General features: G+C 35.7%; 1 protein-coding gene across 1 annotated transcript in view; it reads right to left on the reverse strand.

Annotated features, from left to right (window-relative positions):
* Positions 1–20537, reverse strand: part of PIEZO2 (piezo type mechanosensitive ion channel component 2) — a 213804-nt gene that overhangs the window by 126292 nt on the left and 66975 nt on the right. The window contains exon 3 of the mRNA XM_058177593.1: positions 859–984. Coding sequence (XP_058033576.1) covers positions 859–984 — 126 coding nt within the window. The remainder of the gene's footprint in view (positions 1–858; positions 985–20537) is intronic.

Raw genomic sequence — 20537 nt, forward strand, 5'->3', positions numbered from 1 at the left:
ATTAATTTTGAGACTTAGTCCTTTTGTAAGCCAGACACTTACTGAAATTGCTCTTCTCTTAATTTTTTTCTCCTCTGACTTTCTGGCTGTCATCTTTGTAAATTCTGGATTAATAAGCAAAGTATTACACAAGTATAAGATTTCTAGCATCATCAATACATGTTTCACTCTAAATATTAAGAAGAGACCTGCATATACAGAAAATAATTTTGCATACTTTATTTGGAACAAGAAATTGCTACCAAAATTTAGCCCTATTGCCACAAATGAAATTAAATAAAACTCAGGTTATGTATAATTTTAGCTGGGAGTTGTTGCACTAATTTTTCACAATGCAACATTTACAATAGTTTATACTAAGAAAACTAGGTGGGCTTGGTCAGAGGCTGGTAACACATTTACACTGTCCAAAACTTATTAATATCTGGAGGATATGGTTAAAATAAATCATGGCATCCACAGCTGTCTGCCTGGTTTTATATGCATGGCTATCTTGATTTTCATAAAAATATCCTATGACAAATGTGCTAAAACACCTCCAGACTTGTAGGATCCCTCAAATAAGATATATGTATCAGTATTACATGAAGGAAAAGTCGCATTATTGTTTTATTAGCACAGGTTTACATTCAAAATTAGGTTAGGGGACACTGTATAGAAAAACTTTACAAAGTAGGAAGAAACTCTTTTTTTAAAAAAAAGAAACATAATTTTAAAATTATGACAAACCAAAATACGATTTTTCTAAATTGGAAAGTAAAACTATCAATTTTTAAATTGATTCACACATTCATATTTCAGTATGCTTTCCACATAAGCTATGCAAAATACTAGAAGATTAAAAAGAATTATACTCACAGTTATAATTACGTGGAATAGTTTTTGCAGCTTCAAGGCTGGCTATTGTGATTTGAAAGATGATGTGCACAAGCAGAAATGTTAAACTCATGAAACACAAGGATTTTAATAACCGCCCTGTATGCCCTGAAAGATATAAAACACAATTCAAAATAATTTAACATGACAAAAAGCCTGGTGTAGACAAGATAGCAGCTTATGTGTGAGATTCTCTTGCTTGTGGTTTTATTTTTAATCTATATTTACTATTTTAATTGTTTTTGTAATATGTTTTATTTCCAGAAGTTATTATATGTTGCCCAGAATCAAGTTGTTTGAAGTGGACAACCATATTAATTGGCAATTAGGTTTGACAAATAAATAAACTGAATTAAAAAGCACACAATAAAATCATAGATATTACAATACATGCTATCACAATGTATTGTGCCAAACTACATGAAATAGAAATTTAGAGATAAAGGGGGGAAAAGTTCACAACCACATGTCAACTTCCAAATAAAAATATATTAAAAACTAGAATACAATTTAAAATGACTTAAGAAACTATTTTGCTAACACAAAGCAAATATTAGCTTCTACTTCTTGTTCACGCTGTTCAAAATACATTCAAACAAATTATCACTTATCTACATATTTCACTGGAAATCAACCAAGTATATAAATTAAATATTCAGGACTGGTGATCTCTAGATGACATTGTTCAATAAACTCACATATATCTGAATACTATAGGTGACATATGGATACATTTTTATAAATATTATAATGATGAATATATAAATACATTTTAAAACAAAGAAATTTTTTGACTATTGCCATTGTCCACAGTGTTCTGCATAAATACAATTCCTGAACAAATTTTAGGAATTTTTGTAGCAATGTCATATATAGATAGTTCTTGCTTAATAATTGTCTCGTTTGTTGACTATTTGAACTTACAACGGTATAAAAACACTTTTGCAATCTATCCTCACATCAACTACCATAACAGCATCCCAAACTCATGTGATTGTCATTTGGGTGCTTCTCAGCCAGCCCATATTTACTATGTGATCCGAATTTGCATGCTTCCCAAGTGGATTCTGACAACAGAGGAAGTAAAATTGTAAGTCATGGCCACATGATGTCTTGCTTAACAACTCAGTGATTCATTTAACAAATAAGGAAGAGACATAATAGGTCCATTGCAGTTACACTATTTTTTTTGTTTAGCAATCATGGAGCTTAGTGACAGAGTTGCTGATCTCTGTTGTTGCTAAGCGAGAACTATTTGTGCTGCTTACAACTACCCTTCTTGGTTTAAAGTAAGAAATAGCAAAGTAAAATGCAAAATATTTAGGTGCATTAAATGAAGAATTGTATATGAATTTTATACTATAGGCAACAACAACAACCCTTGTTAACACACAGTGAAGCAACAACTGTTGCACTGTTTGGGGACTGGCAGCGGGTGGGTTTTTTTTTGTTGTTGTTGTTTTTTGCAACCAAGCTGCATATTTATAAAGTGATATTTACAAAATCCCCACATATTCAAAACAATGTCTGTTATCCAGAGTCTCTGAGATGCACAATTTTTTTTCTCCACATGTGTGAATTAAGTAGAGAAATGGCATAAAAGTGTAATAAATAAATAAATGAAAGAGAAGGGCCTCTGATCTACATTGGAACCAGAGCAGACAGGAAATCTTTTAAGCTCACAGTAGAAACCCAGACAGACCAGCATGCTAAATAACAAAATAATATGCCTGATTGCTACTTTACAAGGATGAAAATCCATCATGCTATGAAAATGGTCTAAGTTTGAAACAGCTTACTGTTTTTGAAAAAAAATTATGCATCCAGTTATACCAGGTGTAACTTAAAAGTAACTTAACAGAAACTTACAACATGTTGTAAGTCAAATACAACATGATTATATAATGTGTGGAAGGAATATACCAGTCTACATGAATTGATATAATGACTTATAAAGTTAGCACCAATGTTTTTTATTTAAATATTAGTCAGAATTATGTATAGGAAATGAAAGGTCAAAGGAAAGAGTCTGTTCAATCAAACGAATAAGCAAAAAAGTACGAATTTTTACAAGCTGCAGCCCTACACAAACAGAAATGAACATTCAGTATTTGCTTTATTTCCAAGTTCTCTTGAATATGATCAAGTTGCAGTTTACCACAGAATTGGGAGATTCACTGTGTCAAATAGCCCAGCTATTTGACACAGCATTCCAGGAAAAAAACCCAACTCCAAGTAAAAACTCTGAAGCAAGCATTTTTCAAAGTTCTATTTACTAGAATAGGTAAATTGGCACATCTGGGAAAACCCAAATCTGAGAGATCCGGGTTTTCCCTCAGTAAATCAAAACCCCCAAAACCATCCCCTCACTCCTCAGTCGATCACGTGCTCCAATCACCATCTGTCCCATCTCGAGACAGCATTCCGACCACTCCTTCTCTAGATGCAGGATCGGCCTGACCTTGACCGACAGGAAGAATGCTATTATGTCTAAAGACAACCCCTCTACTAAATTCCCTCTCCTACTTTCCCACACATGAGAAGGTGGCAGAATGGAAGCTTCCAGCCTAATATGGTTTCCAAAGCTGACACCAGCATCTCCAATTTAAGTAGCATAAATCAATTTCAACACACTTTTGTTTACTAATTTTTAAATCTTGTGAATGAACGAATTTATAATTGAACACATAAAAATTGCCATGGAGCTGTCCATTTCTAAGAGGAAACATAACAGGGGTGGGAAGTAGGATTTAGAGGACTGAAATAAACAGTATGCTTACTTGGGTAGATAGAGGGAGACCTGTATCGTCCCCTGAGGCAACTAAAATTCAGTCTTCACAGTTGGCAAAATGGCATAAAAAACTAGCTTCCTCCAACTGAAAATCCATAGTAACACTACCTGTCCTTCTTTGTTCTTTGGGATTAATGTTTCTGGATGTTTAAGGATGAGCATGTAGTGGCTTTGATTTATACTGCCTGGTGTTGAATAGGATAAGGATACCTTAATCAATCAATGGAGCATTCTCCTTGACTATATCAGACTGGCTATACTAATTATTTCAGCATTGCAGGCAGGCAATAGGAGAAGCACTATTGTGATTGTGCAGCCACTGATGTGCAGCCACTGTTTTTGAGGAGAGAAATATGTGGCTGCACATCAAAGCATGAAGTAGATAATGATGTTGTAGCTAGAGATCTTCCACTTTCCGCAAACCTTTGCCACAAAACAATTAAAGGGTGTGAGTAATCCATATGAGAGATAGGCAGAAGCTGGGGGCATGAAAAGTAAACAGGATTTGCAGATTTAATAGGTTAATAGGAATCTCAAAGAAGTGTCCCCCGTGAAATATTTTCTGCATCTTCCCAAGAAAACCAAACATAAATCATTGAACAATGATTACATTGGAATCAAACTGGAACCAAACCAAGTAAGAGGATGATATAGGCAGAATATAGTATGCAGAAGTGCAAGTATATTTTAAAAATAAAAAAATCTCTTTTCCCATCTAAAAAATTAAAAAACCCAAATTCTATCAAAAAGCAAATCCAGAATAAAGAAGAATAGAAAAATAAATTTGCTTATTTGGCTTTTCACAGTTCAGAGCATACTGCAAAGACCAGAGTTGTACACATAAATTGACAACTACAATAACTAGTGGGGGATGAAGTAACTTTGCAAATATTTTATTGTAAATGCCTCTTGTATGTTAAAACAGAACAATGTATTAATTTAAAAAGGATTTGAATGACAATTAATCTGTAGTCAGTGCACTACTATAATTATTCACTATACCTGACATACATTTGTAAAATCATATTAAGAAATCATATTTAATGCTTTTGGATTATATGTATTAAATACAATGCCTGAAGACTGACATAAAACTAATCTAAATATATTCACTTAATTGCAATCTGAATAATTCTGTTTCATAGATAAAATGATGCCATAGACAATCAAATGTTACATTAAAAGCTAACAAGGAGGTAGCGTATGGAGGAATAACCAAAACTTCCATTTCAGTTTCAAAAAAAGAGGTTATATATTTTTTGTGCTTGTTTCTGCTTAATATAAATAAATTGGCAAAGAAGCATTCCACTAATTATATGAAATATTTCATGGGGGCTTTGGAAAATTTTGGCACTGCCACAGCTTTAGCTATTATATGGATTGGTTCAATTGAGTTTGACTATTCTTATTCAAGAATCAGTTCCGCGAAGACAGTTTGCTCTTCAGAAGCATAAGAGGTCTCCCATTCAAAAAATGGAAGTGACATATCCTGTCCCCAGGGAATATGGGATTCTAAAGAATTGTACAGTCAATTGAATGACAAAACACAATACTTTCAGCATTTATGCTACCAAAAAAAGTTCAAGATTTAGGTAGCATACCACTTAAAATGTAGGCCAGAAAAGTAAAGGCTATAGGAAAGGACTCTATTACCATGAAGGAAAGAATCTGTCAGAGCACAAAATGTAAAACATTCTGATGTATTTCACAACAACAAATAATTGCGTATGCATCCAGGGCTCCAGGCTCTACATGTGGCCATTACACTATGTGGCAGTCCAGAAACATACACTGTATTTTCCATTTATTCAAATAAAACCAAGGTAAGTTTTGCTTGAAGCAATTATTTTCTCTACATGTATGCAAGTGAGGTTCTATGGCTTCTAGCCTCTTGTTGTGACTGAGGCCCAAGTTGTGATTACCAAACACAATTCAGTCCTGAACAAACTTATTTTATTAAAACACCTGAGAATTAATTCATTCTCAGCTTAGTCCAAAACAAGTTCTTCATAAACAGTCCTTCGGCCTTATCATCAACCGCTGTGCAAAACCCACACAAAGTTCAAGAGACGCTGACAAGAAGCACTGGAATCAATGTTGCTTTTCCACAAAGACCTCAACGGCTCGTTGCTGCTCTTTTAAGGCTTATGGGAGTGGCCAATCATCTTCTGGCCTTACTCCCAAGTCGTCCTTTTTGCTTAAGCTGCTCTTGTCTACTGGCACATCTTCTCATGCACGCACTAGGAACAGGCTCCTCCTGTTCCTCTGCCTCTCTGCTGTCCGCCTCTGGAGGCTCCAGAATCCGTGTATCACTCCCAGATGGCCCTGCCCCATTCTGCCTCCAATGCAGAGCTCTTGTCCGGGCCTTCCCCTGACTCCAAGACTGGCCCATAGTCCTCCCAAGCCTCCTCACTGTCTGATTCCGTTGCCAGGTCCATAGGCTGCTGGCGGACCATAACACCTCTTAGAAACAGAAACCAGCAAAAGTTCTATATAATGACAAACTATGCTAGTAATATCCCTGGATATCTTTGGAAATCATTGCCATATATTCATACCTAAATTCATGGGGCAAATAAAGACATGCTCAGAATTTGCTTAGCAATCACTTGCTATATTATCTTAATGCTAGGTAATTTCAATTTTGATTTGATAATAGATTTAGTTTTCAATATAAACTTTTTCAGAAATAAATGTATTAAGTATACCATTGTCATATTTATATACTTACATGCTACACAGCCAAGCGATTTTTATGAATGTGTGGGTAAGGAAAGCCCTTTGGTTATTTCAGAATGCCAAGTGAACAAGTCATATCCAATTAATTACTTTCTACAATGTGGCCTTTATAGTCATAGCAGTCTTCTTGTAGGTCAGAAAATTGCAGTATTTATAGCAGTTTGCTTACTAGAATATAACCATTTTTGTCAAAATGATTCAGCAAACCTCTCCTTCACAAGGCAACTGCACAGAATAACTGTGGAACCTGACTAGCTTTGATGATGCTTTCAATTTGAGATTGAATTTTCATTTCATGGTTAGATAACACGCACAGAATTATCAACATTTTGAATCATCAAATATTTATTTAAATAATTCTGTGCTACTTGTTAGATTACTTATGGAGTACAGTTTAAGATACACTATGTTGAAAGAATAAAATATTTGGACACATAATACATTATTACAAATCTTATATGGAATACATTCTACGTAATCTGTGCAGAAAATAAGTAACAAGTTATTTCCTTGCATTTTACCATGCAGGTAAACCTTGGAAGAGGCCTTCCAAGTTGTCTAGCTATATTATGTTAAACCTGAAACTGTAAGGCATCCAGTTAGCCTCTCATCAAGAGAATAGCAGAGATAAGGAATTGCAGATATCATCACTGTGGTTCAGTGGCTAAGGTGCCAGACTAGGAGTAAGGAGACCAAGATTTACATTTACTTTACCCTTAGCCACAAAAAAATGTGCAATCATCCTATAGGAGCCAGGCTTGCAAATCTGGCAGACTGCGTGCTTATTTTCCATTTGTCTTTCTCAGCTTTAACTGATAAATACCTCAAGGTTTTATTTTGTTTTTCATGTGATTTTATCTCTGATTCCTCAAATATTTTAAATGGCTTTTGAGCAATTGTTAAAAGAAAGTCAGAAAGTGAAATGTTGAAAACTAATTTTCTGAAGGAATTCCAAAACTCCTTGAGGATGAAGTTATTAAAAAAACAACAACCCTATTTCATAGATTAAAAATATAAAAAGAAATCTACTTGATTTCTAATGCAATGAATTACTGCAGAAAGTTACATATTTTTTTTGTTTAGTTAGTTGATTTCCAAACTGAAAGAATGCAATATGCTAAGCTAATAATTAAAATTCACTAAAAGTGATATCGTATTGTACAGCCTCTGTGTTCTTTGAGTCACAATGCATGAAATATTTTATTTGCCACACCTTTTGAGAAAAAAATATTACACTAATTCTTGTGCTCTGACCTCATTAATCTTAATGTAGCATTCTATGATATTTGCAAGTTTTGAATTGAATATTTACATGGTGCTCTTCAAAAAAGACATCCCTTTATATTAACAAAGCAAAGCAACAAAATGACACTACGTTAAACATGATATTGTATTACCGCTCTCAAAATTCCAAATTAGAAATCATAATTTCCAAAAGGGATGATGTTGGCCAAGATTTTAAAAGTTCTGGAAAGAAATTTGGAGGACCTTGAACACAAGTGAGACATCTGACTTTACTGTGATAAGAAGCCAATATGGATTATATATAGATCTCAAGAAATTTTGTTTTGCTGCCTGCGTCAATATGGCATTATGCCAATTAACAGATTATTTATTTAGCAATGTATTTATCTGAAGATGAGATCAGTTCTTTCCAGACTGAATCATCATGTGAACACAATAAAACATACATGTTTTTTTTTAAACAAGAAAAAGTGCCAGTAGATTTTTATAATAAACAGCAGTTAGTCCATCTGTTCCTGGAGCTTTACCTTTTTTTAACTGCTTAATAGCTAAAATAATTTCTTCAGAGGTTATAGATTGATTGATTCAATCCTTCCCTTTGTTCTGGCGTAAGTTCAGAGATATTCTCTTCTTGTAAATATTTATCTATATATCTTGAATTGGGTCGTTAGCATATAATTTTGTATAAAATTCTAAAAAAGCTTTTTTAATTATATTCTGTTGACATACTTCTTTACCTTTATATTCTATCTTTCCAATAATCCGTGATTTCTGTTTTTTCCTTATTGCATATGCTAGCCACCTACCTGATTTGTTGGCATTACAAAATGTATTATGCTTGACATATTGTAGATTAATCACTACCTGATCTGCTATCAGCATATTAAACTGCCCTTGTAATATATTTATTATTATTATTATTAATTATTAAATTTTTATACCGCCCTTCTCCCGAAGGACTCAGGGCGGTGTACAGCCAAAATAAAAACAAAATATATACAATTTAAAACAACATTTAAAAAGAGCAAATTTTAAAGGCTGATTATTAAAATTTAAATTTAAAAATTTAAAAATATTAAGAATACCCAATTAAAATTCATCACTAATTATGCCAGTCCCGCTTTAATGAATAAATATGTTTTGAGCTCACGATGGAAGGTCCGAAGATCAGGCACTTGACGCAGGCCAGGGGGAAGTTCGTTCCAGAGCGTCACTGCCCCTACAGAGAAGGCCCTACTCCTGGGGGCCGCCAGCCGACACTGTTTGGTGGACGGCACCCTGAGGAGACCTTCTCTGTGAGAGCGTACGGGTCGGTGGGAGGCAAAGGGTAACAGCAGGCGGTCTCGTAAGTACCCGGGTCCTAAGCCATGGAGCGCTTTAAAGATAGTTACCATTTATTGTCTCTTTAACTTTTTTATCTTCTGGATTAAGTATAAGTAATTGTTCTTTCTTTTTTATTTCTTCTTCTAAATCCCTGCACTTCTTCTGCTGTTTAAATCCATATTTATTATCCATATATATTAAAATTCCCTTCATATATGCTTTACTTGCATCCCAAACCATTTTTATCCGTGTACCCTTTTTCCTATTCATAACAAAAAACTCTTTCATTTGTCTTTTACGTTCCTTTACATTTTCTTCATATCTAAACAAATTCTCATTTAACCTCCAGGATCTCCTAACTCCCTTTTCCTGATCAAATTCCATCCATACCGGACTATGATCAGTCAAAATTCTTGAACATATCTTCGTCTTCTTTACCCTGAAAAGAAAATCAGTAGAAATTAGTATAAAATCAATCCTAGAAAAGGATTGATATCTATCAGGAAAAAAAATGAAGTCTTTTTCTTCAACATTCCGTTCTCGCCAAATATCTCTCAGCTCCAAATCTTCCATCATATCAAAAAAAGCTTTAGGCAATTTCGCACAACTTGAAATATTTCGAAAAGTACTTTTTTTATCTTTTCGCATATCCAATACTCCATTCCAATCTCCCATTAATATAAATGATTTATAATTCCACTGTATTATTTTGGTATGCAAAAATTTGTAAAATTTTTCTTGCTGTTGATTAGGTGCATATACTCCAATTAGAAGTGTTCTCTTCCCCTCTATTAAAAGTTCGATTGCAATGTATCTTCCTTGAGCATCTGCATCAACTAATTTAGCTATTAGTTCTTTCTTTAGGTATATAACTATACCATTCTTCTTCTCTGAAGCCAATGCGACAAAATATGTGCCTAATCTTGAATTTATCAAATATTTTTGATCTGATATTCTAATATGTGTTTCCTGCAAGCAAATTACATCATTCTTAAATTGTTTCAAATAATGAAATATCTTTTTTCTTTTTTGTGGTGAATTTAGACCTTTAACATTCCAAGTTAAGAATCTAATTGCCATTCTTGGCACTTTGAAGCTTTTGGAGCATCGGCTGGAAGTCTTCCTGCATCTTCCTCCTCGGCCTGGCCCCACCCACAGCTTCTGTTTTAGTAATTTTAGTAATAGAGTTTTTGCTTGAGATTGTTGCATCTTTTCCTGTTCTTTATGTTTAATAGCTGCTCTAGTCAATCTTTGTTCTTTTGCATCTCCTATTTTTCCCATTAATTCTGGAATTTGGGGAGTACCCAATGATTGCAATAAATCTTCTTCAGTAATTGCAGCTTCCACTTGTGCTTGTATCTGCTTTCGTTCCTTCTCAGACTTTTTTGCCATCTCTGCTTCTCTTCTCCTCCTGACATCTGGTGATGGTGGGCTTCCAGCCTTTAAAACGTTAGTATTGAAATCCCTTGCCTTCCAAACTGTATTAAGGCGATATCTTTCTCCTGCGTAAAATGATATTAATCCAGTTGGAACGTACCATCTAAATTGTATCTGTCGATTTCTGAGTTCATTCACCAAGAAAGTAAACTCTTTTCTGTTTCTTAGCATTTTAGGAGGAATTTCTTTCAACACTAATAACTCTTGTTCTGCTATCTAGATTTTATTTTTTTAGGAGGCTTGTAAAATTTCATTTCTAATCCTCCTGGTTGTAAAATAGATCACAGTATCTCTTGGTAATTGTCTCTGTCTAGCAGCCCAGGAGTTGACACAATAGATTTTATCAATTTTGAATAAAAGATCTATTGGTTGCTCTCCAGTCAATTGTGCAAAAACCTCTGAAAAAAATCTCTTTTAAATCTTCTTGTTTATTTTCTTTCAATCCTCTCACATTCAGGGCAAACTCCATCGATCTATATTGTAACAAAACCACTTCATCATCTGCTCTGTCCACCTTGGTTTGGACCTCCTCCATTTTATTTTCCAAATTCAAATTAGATTGATTAATTTCTTCCATCCTTTCATCCATCTGGATCATATTATTTACCATACCTTGAAATGCAGACACTATATCTTCTCTTATTTCTTTATTGCGAACTGCTATCCCCCCTGCTATTTCTTTAAGTTTTTCTTCCATAATAGCAGTTTGAAGTTTTAAGGCTTGCTCTACTGATTCTTTTAAAAATTTCTTCAGAGATTCTTGTAAGGCTTCCAAATTTAATGCTTGTGGGTTAGCTGTACGAGCTGGAGAACCTCCAGCACTTTTAGAAACTCCAGGCTTTAATTGCTTAGAGGCCATATTTCTTTAAGTATACTTAGATAACTCCAATAAATCCAATTCTCCTTGCTTCTTCAAAAATACAGTAATTAAGTTAAATAAGTCAGCTCTATTGTCTATAAGGATTTCAGTTTCCACTTTTAAGCTTCTCCAATTCAATGTAAAATCCAGCAGCCTTAAACAGCGCCGAGAGCGCTAACAGCATTAACAAGCAGTTCCTTAACTTTCACTTTCATGCCCTATTACATTACAGGCACCATTTCCTTTGTTCTTCTTAAGTTGATTCAGAAGGATACAATGTAGAAACAAAGTTAAGGTTTGGTACTTGCAGTTACAATTGCCAGCGCTCCTGTTTTTGCTCCGTCTGCATTGGGATCAGGTTAAAACTAATATTAGACACAGAAGTGGTCACGGCGTCTTGTTCTGCTTAAGCAGAAGTGCTCTGGATCTGGAGCTCTGTCAGGCTTCTAGGGAGCTCACACCCTCCAAGCCCCTGGCTATATTCCAGGGGCTTTCGGGGAGCTCTACCCTCGCCCGACTGCTTTCCTTTCCCTCTTCTCCCGAGGGAAAGGTTTCCAAACCGTCAGAGAGCCGATTTGCGCTGTCCAAGCGGTTTTTAACGTGATCGCGGGGCTGGCGATCCAAAGGATCATCTTCAACGCCAACGGACCACCGTTGTGTGATAAAATGGGCACAAAATATACAGGAACCTATAATGATGGAAACTTGGGAGAAAATTTGGGTTAGAAATGTTAAATTTACACAAGCACAAAATTTAAGAGAAAATTTTTACAAAATGTTTTATAGATGGCATTTAGACCCTAAAAAATTAGCCTATATGTATCCGAATTTGCAAGCTAAATGTTGGAGATGTGACTGTGACGATGCTACTTTTTATCATATATGGTGGACTTGTAAAAAAACCAAACCATTTTGGATAAGAATTTGGTGGGTCATGCAAAATATTTTGAAAAAGAAGATAAAGTTTACTCCACAATTGTTTTTATTGGGTATAATCTTGGATTGTACAATAATAGAGAGTAAATTGATTTTAAATTTAATATCAGCAGCCAGACTATTGGTAGCGCAATATTGGAAGAAGGAACATTTGCCTATGATTGAAGAGTTGGATATTAAAAGTTGCAAACTTAGCAGAGATGGCAAAATTTTTAGCATATTTGAAAGACTGTTCACAAGAAAGATACATAGTTAAATGGAGAAGATGGATTGACTACATTCAAAATAAATACCAGACCAAGAAATATCAAATAAGCTTTTGAATGAACAGACTGCAAGAATTATATTTATATTTCTCTGTATGTAAAAGGAGAGTTAAGGTTCTAGGGGAGGATGAGAGTTTATGGATAGTTAGCATATATTTAGCTTATGATTGTTAGATTTAATACCCTGTATTTTGCTCTGGGAAGTCTGGGGGGGTTGGGGAAAGGGGAGAGGGGAGAAGGGGGGAGGTTGGGGTAGGGGGTAGGGGGAAGGAGGGGAGATATTTGTTAAAATTTTGTAAAACTTTTCCAATAAAAAAGAAAAAGAAAAAGTGCCAGTAAAAAAAGAATCACTGGAATCATTGAATGCCTGGTAAGGACTACTGAAACTTTCATAGTTAAGTTATTTATGCTTGTGATATAAACTGTGACATATCAGTAAAACAACAAACTATTGAAAAAGAACACCAAATGTAATATTTCAGCATATTCCTAGCATATTCATTGCCATTCAAAAGAGAAACCCCATTCTCATAATATTTCCTTAAAAGGTGTCTTGCAGAAAACTGAAGATGTAACCCATACTTTTAAAATAATGCCTTATTTAAGGTAGTCTTCACTTAACAACAATAATTGAGACCAGAATTTCCATAGATAAGCAACATGGCTATAAAGTGTGATATCATATGACCTTGCTGCTTAGCCACAAGAATCCTGGCATTTCCTCTTGCTGTTGTTAAGTAAATCTTGCACTATTGTTAAGCATGATGTCATGCTCACCTCAACTGCCTGCTGGCTTCCCTATAGACTTTTCTTGTCAAAAGCTAGATCACAAATGTTGATCATGTGACCACAGGACACTGTAATGTTGTGATCATCAATCAAGCGCCAGAATTTATGGAGCTCTGCGTTTATTGCAATAGGACCTGCGTAAATCCCTCTTATTCAGCGCCGTCATAAATTTGAATGGTTGTTCAACAAGTGATTATTAAGTGTAGACCACTACTGAAATAGATCTTTTGTCATTTATTTTCTCACAATTCCTATAACCTTACCATTCCTATAACCTTATCAAGGAGCTGTGGTGGCACAGTGGTTAGAAGGCAGTATTGCAGGCTAGTTCTGCTGACTGCCAGGAGTTCTATCCTCATCAACTCAAGGTCAACTGAGCCTTCCATCCTTCCGAAGTCAGTAAAATCAGGACCCAGATTGTTGGGGGCAATATGTTGACTTTGTAAATCGCTTAGAGAGGGCTGTAAAGCACTATGAAGCAATATATAAGTCTAAGTGCTATTGCTATTTTTCCATGAAACTTGGGACTATGTAATTATTTTCATCTTTGCTATATAAAGAAGATATACAAACAACTTCCTCTTCACACTATTTCAGATTTCATTCTAAAGTGCTTTTAAACAGGGGTGAAATGCTCTTGGTTTGGACCGGATCACCTGATCCAGTGGCGATGGCAGCGGGTGGTTTGGAGAACCGGTAACAAAAATCTCTGCCTCCCCCACCCATGCCCAGCTGAGCCAGAGGTTGTTGTTTTTTTACTTTTAAAAGCATTTTTTCTTCCGTCGAAAAAATGCTTTTAAAAGTGAAAAAAAAAGCCTCTGATGATCGCGCAGTTCAGCTGGGATTGTCTTAGAAACATTTTTTCTACAGCCTCTTCTGCCGTATGCTATGTAACAGCATTGTATAGGGTTGTATGGATAGGTTCAGTTGTACATTCGTTTATTTTCCATTTAATAAGAGGTAGGATGAGGTCACCCAGAAAGATGAGAGGACTAGGGCAAGAGGCTACCCATGTTAGTAGTGTGGTTAACTTGTTCGCATGGGCGATATCGTAGTCGGGGGCTCTGTAACATAGTAAGAAGCGAAGCGTTTGTGTTTGTGTATATGTGCACACATGCAAAGGAGGAAAGAAAAGCATTAATATATTATAAGAAATTATACAATACCACCCAAAAAGAATAGAGAGGCAGCTAGATTTCCATGTCAATATAATAAAAATCAAGTTATAAGAATGATTGCAGAAAATGCACTATTTATTAGCTTTAACGACAAGAAAGTTTTACAAAGTTCACATTCCCCCCAACAGTTAAATTCACATTTAACTCATTGAAGAAAGCCAAAAGTGACAAAAAACAGTAAATACTTTGATAAAACAAAATGTCTTAGCTTTAGCTATATCCAAAATAAACTTCTGCCTGCCCAGAGCATTTTTTTACAAAATAAACTCAAGTCTTTTGCCAGCAATAATTTATACACTGATGTGGTATTAAAAGAAATTTGGATGCTTAAGTTAGGAGGCAAACTGTCAAACAACCAATAATTGGATTCTGATATGAGTCACAATTTAGCAATTTCCTAGGAAATAATCACACACTACCACCCCTCCCCCCAATTAATTAAAAGGTATCCCAAATTTTTGCTTGGCATTCTGTTGAACAGGCCAAAATGATCATGGGATATGCTGGAAATATGCTGCTTTTTATAATATTATAGAATAATATAACATATCTCTTCATTTCACTTCCCTCTCAACACACACTTCTTTATTGCTCAGATTAGCAGCATGCCCCACCCCCAGCAACTGAGGTGGCAAGTTTCCCTCAGGGCTTTATTCCCCAATACGTATAGGTAATCCTCAACTTACAACAGTTCATTTAGTGACCGTTCAAAATTACAACGGCACTGAAAAAAGTGACTTAGGACCATTTTTCACACTTACAACCTTTGTAGCATCCCCATGATCATGTGATCAAAATTCAGATGCTTGGCAACTGGTTCATACTTATGACCCTTTCAGTGTCCCAAGATCATGTGATCCCCTTTTGCGACCTTCTGACCAGCAAAGTCAAGGGGGAAGCCAGGTTCACTTAACAGCTGTGTTACTAACTTATCATTGCAGTGATTCACTTAACAACCGTGGCAAGAAAGGTTGTAAAATGGGGCAAACTCACTTAACAAAGGTCTCACTTAGCAACCAAAATTTTGGGCTCAATTGTGGTCGTAAGTCGAGGACTACCTGTATATACAAAACTTGACCAATGGGAATGCTGCTTGAATCTGCCCCACAACAGTTCTGGCAGGTAGTCAAGTTAGCTCATCGGTCCTTGTGCTAGCACAGCTGTGCTCTATGGTCCTACTGGAGCTTCTTCTCCCCATTATTCTCATTTCTTCTACTGACTCACACCCATACCACAGCGGCCATGCCAGATCACTAAAATCCATATGCCACAGTGACAAGATAAGGCAAGAACAGCATAGCTTTTATTCATTATTCTGAAAGCCCTGGATTTGTGGCGCTCACAGGAACCAGTCCAAGGATTGAAAGCAGAGATCAGTTCACAAAAGGATGCAGCTCGCAAGAGAGTTGTTTCCAAGAAGGAGGCCAGAGGATGCTATAATATAGCAAGAGCCTCTGACATTGATTAATTAGTCAAGTTGATGTTCTTTCTTTTGAAAGTTAAAAAGGGCTGACATCTGCTACTGAGCCCTTTTTAACTGTCCTCTTGTCTCAGACTTTGGCACTTGTCTTAGGTCTTGGCATGGATCTAATTTTCTGTTATCAGACTCTGCACCCACATGTGCCAAGCCTCATTTATTAATCATGGGACCTCCCTCAGGTGGTTGAAGCCCACAAACCAACACAGATATTGCTCTTGACTTTCAGAATCCAAGAAGTCCATAAGACCATGTTAGCTCTAAACAGGGTCACACTTTCCCTGGAGGAGCAAGTCCTGTTGGTTCCAGATCAGGCAGCAATTGGAACCCATGACTATTCAAGTCTAAATTTGTTTACTGTACTAGCTGCAGTCTTTTTGAAGTGAGAAACCTTGTGACAGTGATAGTGGTCTGATCACCTCTAAATTATACTGCAACATGCTTTATCTGAAACTGTCTTTGAAGATTCCACAAAAACTACATTTGGCATGGTTTTCCAAGAAGAAATGGTAAACAAAGACAGTTCCACAAAAAGCGGAGGTGACTACCGCAATGGAATGAAGAGCTGGAGAGTAGACAAGTTCATTGTAATTCCTCTCTGAAGGAGGAGAGGACTTGAGATTGCCTACAAATGCTCCAGACAACTGCTGGACAAAGCACAGCAGACAGCAATTTAGCAGTCAACAAGAAAAATCATGCTAAAGATAGGTAGAAATTTCCCAAACACCCAATACAGCAAAGCTAAATAAGCATTTTTATTACATGCTAGGAGGAAGCCACTCTATATATTATGCTGCAGTTTAGATCCAGTGTTTCTTTTCCTACCTTCCCCAAAACTAAAATAATTTCTTATACTACATTGTTTAGCCATGGAGCTATGGAATTGTTGGCATAGCTGATAACTCTACTCCACAAAACTCTGCCTGTCAACAAAGGGGAAGAGGTGTGAAACGACAAGGTGAATTAGTGGTAGGTCAAGGGTCTATGTGACCATGCTTCACTGTTTGGAGGGAGAAGAGAGAAGTTCAGCAGAGAAACTGGAAAGCTGATAGAACAAAAGGAAAACAGTGTGCATTTTTTTTCAACAAGTAAAATTTTGGGGATATCTTGTCTTCGCTTTAATGTCAAGATAGACTTTAAAAATGGTAGCCTTTCTTCAGCCATGGTAAAACTTTAATAGGTGAAATTCAAACAGGAGCTTCCTGTATTCTTTGAGAAGAATACAGAGATTCAGAGACACAAATCAAGGGAATGGGGAGATATACAGTGATGGAATCCAAATATGATCATTTTCTTGACTGAACTGCCAATCTCTTTTGCAAGAAAGAAAAATAATATTTGAGTTCCAGCTTCTTCAGAAAATGCAAGTCAGATTAATCCATATTTTAATGCAAAATAATGTTCCCATTCTAGGCTCAATATACATGAAGAGATGTAGCCAAATAATGTGGAAGTTTTGATTGACAATTTAATTATATTACAAATATGTAAATAAGCCCCAAGCCAATCAGCTGCTATATATAGCTACTGGCTTTTATTTACAGTTAAGACAAACTACTTCCAGACCAACTTCCATACAACCTGTGATTATTTTTTTTACTTTTTAAGAAAAAAATCATGGCATAGAAATAGATAAAGCACCACATTGCAAACTTTGAAAGAGTATGTATTTGATTCATGTAAAAAGAAACATTTCTTTAATTCATGAAATTGCATATTTGGAGTATCCTTGTTGACTTGAGCCATCTTTATGTCTGATATTAGGAATGTATAATCAAAATAAAAATGACCACACAGGAAGCCACTGTCTCGGGGTCCAACAGTGACCTTTGTGATCTAATGCAACTTCCTCAAACAAGTGAAGGAAGGAAATCACGCTAGGCGGGAAGAAAAACATAATTTTGAATTCCGTAGTGAACAATCACAGCAGGGGAAACAGATTATTTAATCTTCAAAGAGTTCTGCAACAGAACAATGACTTCTATTTTCAAAGAGTGTTCAGGTGGTTTCAGATCTGAGACCCAATCAAGTTACAAATGCAATACAAGTTATGTATCAACGTTTAGTTTAAATTCCAAATATCTATTTAAGTGAGCCTTGTTTAGTTGACTGATAGTTCTAAACAAAAGAGAGAGAGCTGTGGCATCCCCTCTCTCCCTAAGATTCTAGCTTCCCTCTGGTAGTAGGCATAATTCTCCTATCTAGGAATAATTGTGGTTATTGGCTATTGTGAAAATATTAAAGGAATTTTGAAAAGGACATGGAGAATATCAACCACATGCTGTACAAATGATCTCTAAAGGGTTGTTCTGTATTCTGATGCCCTGCAGATGTGGTGGATACAAACCATCCATATTATTCAGCCACATGTGCTCATGAGAGAAATTTGCTTATGTGATACACTCTCTGAAATGTATTTAGATAGCACATCGCATTTAAATACAGTACAGTATAGCTTTTATGACTATAAAAAAGGAAGACAGTCTGCATCAAGACTTAAGTGCATGGATTTTGATTCACCAAGGCAACTGCTCTCAGCATTGCATTGCCCACTTAACCACTTATTTGTGTTGCTTTCGTTAAACTAAACATTAGATGTTAAGAGATGGTGACTATGTGGATTCTGTCCAACATGGGCAGCTATGTCCTTCATTTAAAACAGGTTATTTTGTTACCAATAATTATTCACTTTCTACTATCTTAAAATTCAAACATGCCATTCTTTCAAAAACTGAGGAACATCAAACTATCTGCAATAGTTGAAGTTCCTTGAAAGGTGTTCCAGTATAACTGACAGCTTAAAATAGCTACCCAGAAACACAGCATGTTTAAAACAAATTCAGGACAGTTCAATTATTTCATTACTTTTTTTCCCAAAGCAAAAAATAAACATTGTGCCAAAGTAACAGGTTGAGAATTATAAAAGTGTGGTGGTCATCCTTTTTCTCCACTGATCTTTTATGATGTGGAATAAAATTAAGAGCAGTCCAAATAACAGAAACAAGATGAGAATAAATGCTGTATATATTTATTTAATTAAAAGCAATATGTCTACCGCAGTGCTGAAATTTTTGTCTGTATCAGGTAGACACTCTTAACAGTGAAATGATTTATGATACTTACAGCATTGCAACTATCAGTGGCACATTTACATTTAGTCTGCTTTCTAGTAATATACTGATCCAATTTTAAGAACTCACTAAGACATGTTTCTGATTAGTTACAGTACTGTCTACACAACAAATTCTTTTTTGGAGGAAAAGAAGCACATACACACTAACAGACCCTTACCCTTGATATAATTTGTATATATTGGAATGGATCTGTCCTTTATAAAATCAGCCAAACTAATTAAAACACATGGGATCTGCCCTTTATATATTATACATTCAGCTCTAGTGGATCCCCAGACAATCTGGTGGATCCTCTCCCATTTTTACAGTGGCCTAATAAATCACCTAGCATACGGGTGTCAAACTCGCTGCATCACATTGCTATCAGGTGACGTTTTGTGATGTTTTTCCCATTCAAGGAGCTGGGGTGGGCATGGCCTGCACGTGACACATTCGGCCCACGGGTCACCAGTTTGACATCCCTGATCCTAGCATGAGTCCTTCTTTCTCTTTTTCTCCACCTTCATCTTCCCATACTTTAATGCAACATGAATTACAAATCACACCTGTGCTCTATTATAAGTGGAGGCTGTGGCACTTCCGTATCTATATTGGGAGGGGAGAGTGCAGTTGTGTGGAGAGCAGGAGAAGATAAAGTTGCAGATGAGAAAAGAAAAAATGGCAGGACAAGTTGGCTAAGTATAACTCTCTAATATCTAATCCTTCCCTTTCTTCCTACAATGCCTAATGGAAGAGAAGGATCTAAATATTTCAGGATTCCCCAGCTTAAGAGAAGATTGTAACAGAATCTGTTTTGCAATGTTCAAATATGTTGCAAATAAATGAAAGACAAGGGAGGATGGCACATCTAATTATATGTTTAACTAGAAAAACTCTAAAAGCACATACAGAGTTTCCTATTCAAAGTGTCTGACTATATCTGAGTTAAGGATACTACGTTGTATCAGCATAACTAGACATTCCTACCAATAAAAGTTTAAGCAATATCTCTATGACCTAAAGAAAAAACAAGAGTTATAGGGAGATTTAGGAAAAAATGTGATTAAAACCAGAAATACAAGGAAAATATGTTGGATGAAATCATGCTAGAAAAATTTGTCTAAATATTGCTATGTTTTATGAGGTTAGGTCCAAGATCATTATACAGAAATAGGTCTAAAGGTATATCCCTTACACAGGAATTACCTGGCCACAAATTGGTTATAGAAAAGGCAAAAGCTGGGAAAGAAACCTAGAACAGCAAAATCAACACTAATGGGTGATAAGAAAGCAGAAATTACAAAAATAAAAAGACATGAAATCTTCCTCAACAAGGAAAAAATAAGAAATAAGTTATCAAGTGTCATAACTGTAGTTGTTAGGGCATGTAGCCAAGGATTGTCAACATCTTCAAAAGATCATACAGTACAATAGTTCCTAAAAGCCCTATAGAAAAAGAAATGCGAATATTTAAAAAAGGTGACAAGTAGATGGCCTAAACATTGGAT

Source organism: Ahaetulla prasina, chromosome 3 (genome assembly GCF_028640845.1).
Source record: "Ahaetulla prasina isolate Xishuangbanna chromosome 3, ASM2864084v1, whole genome shotgun sequence".
Taxonomy (NCBI): Eukaryota; Metazoa; Chordata; class Lepidosauria; order Squamata; family Colubridae; genus Ahaetulla; species Ahaetulla prasina.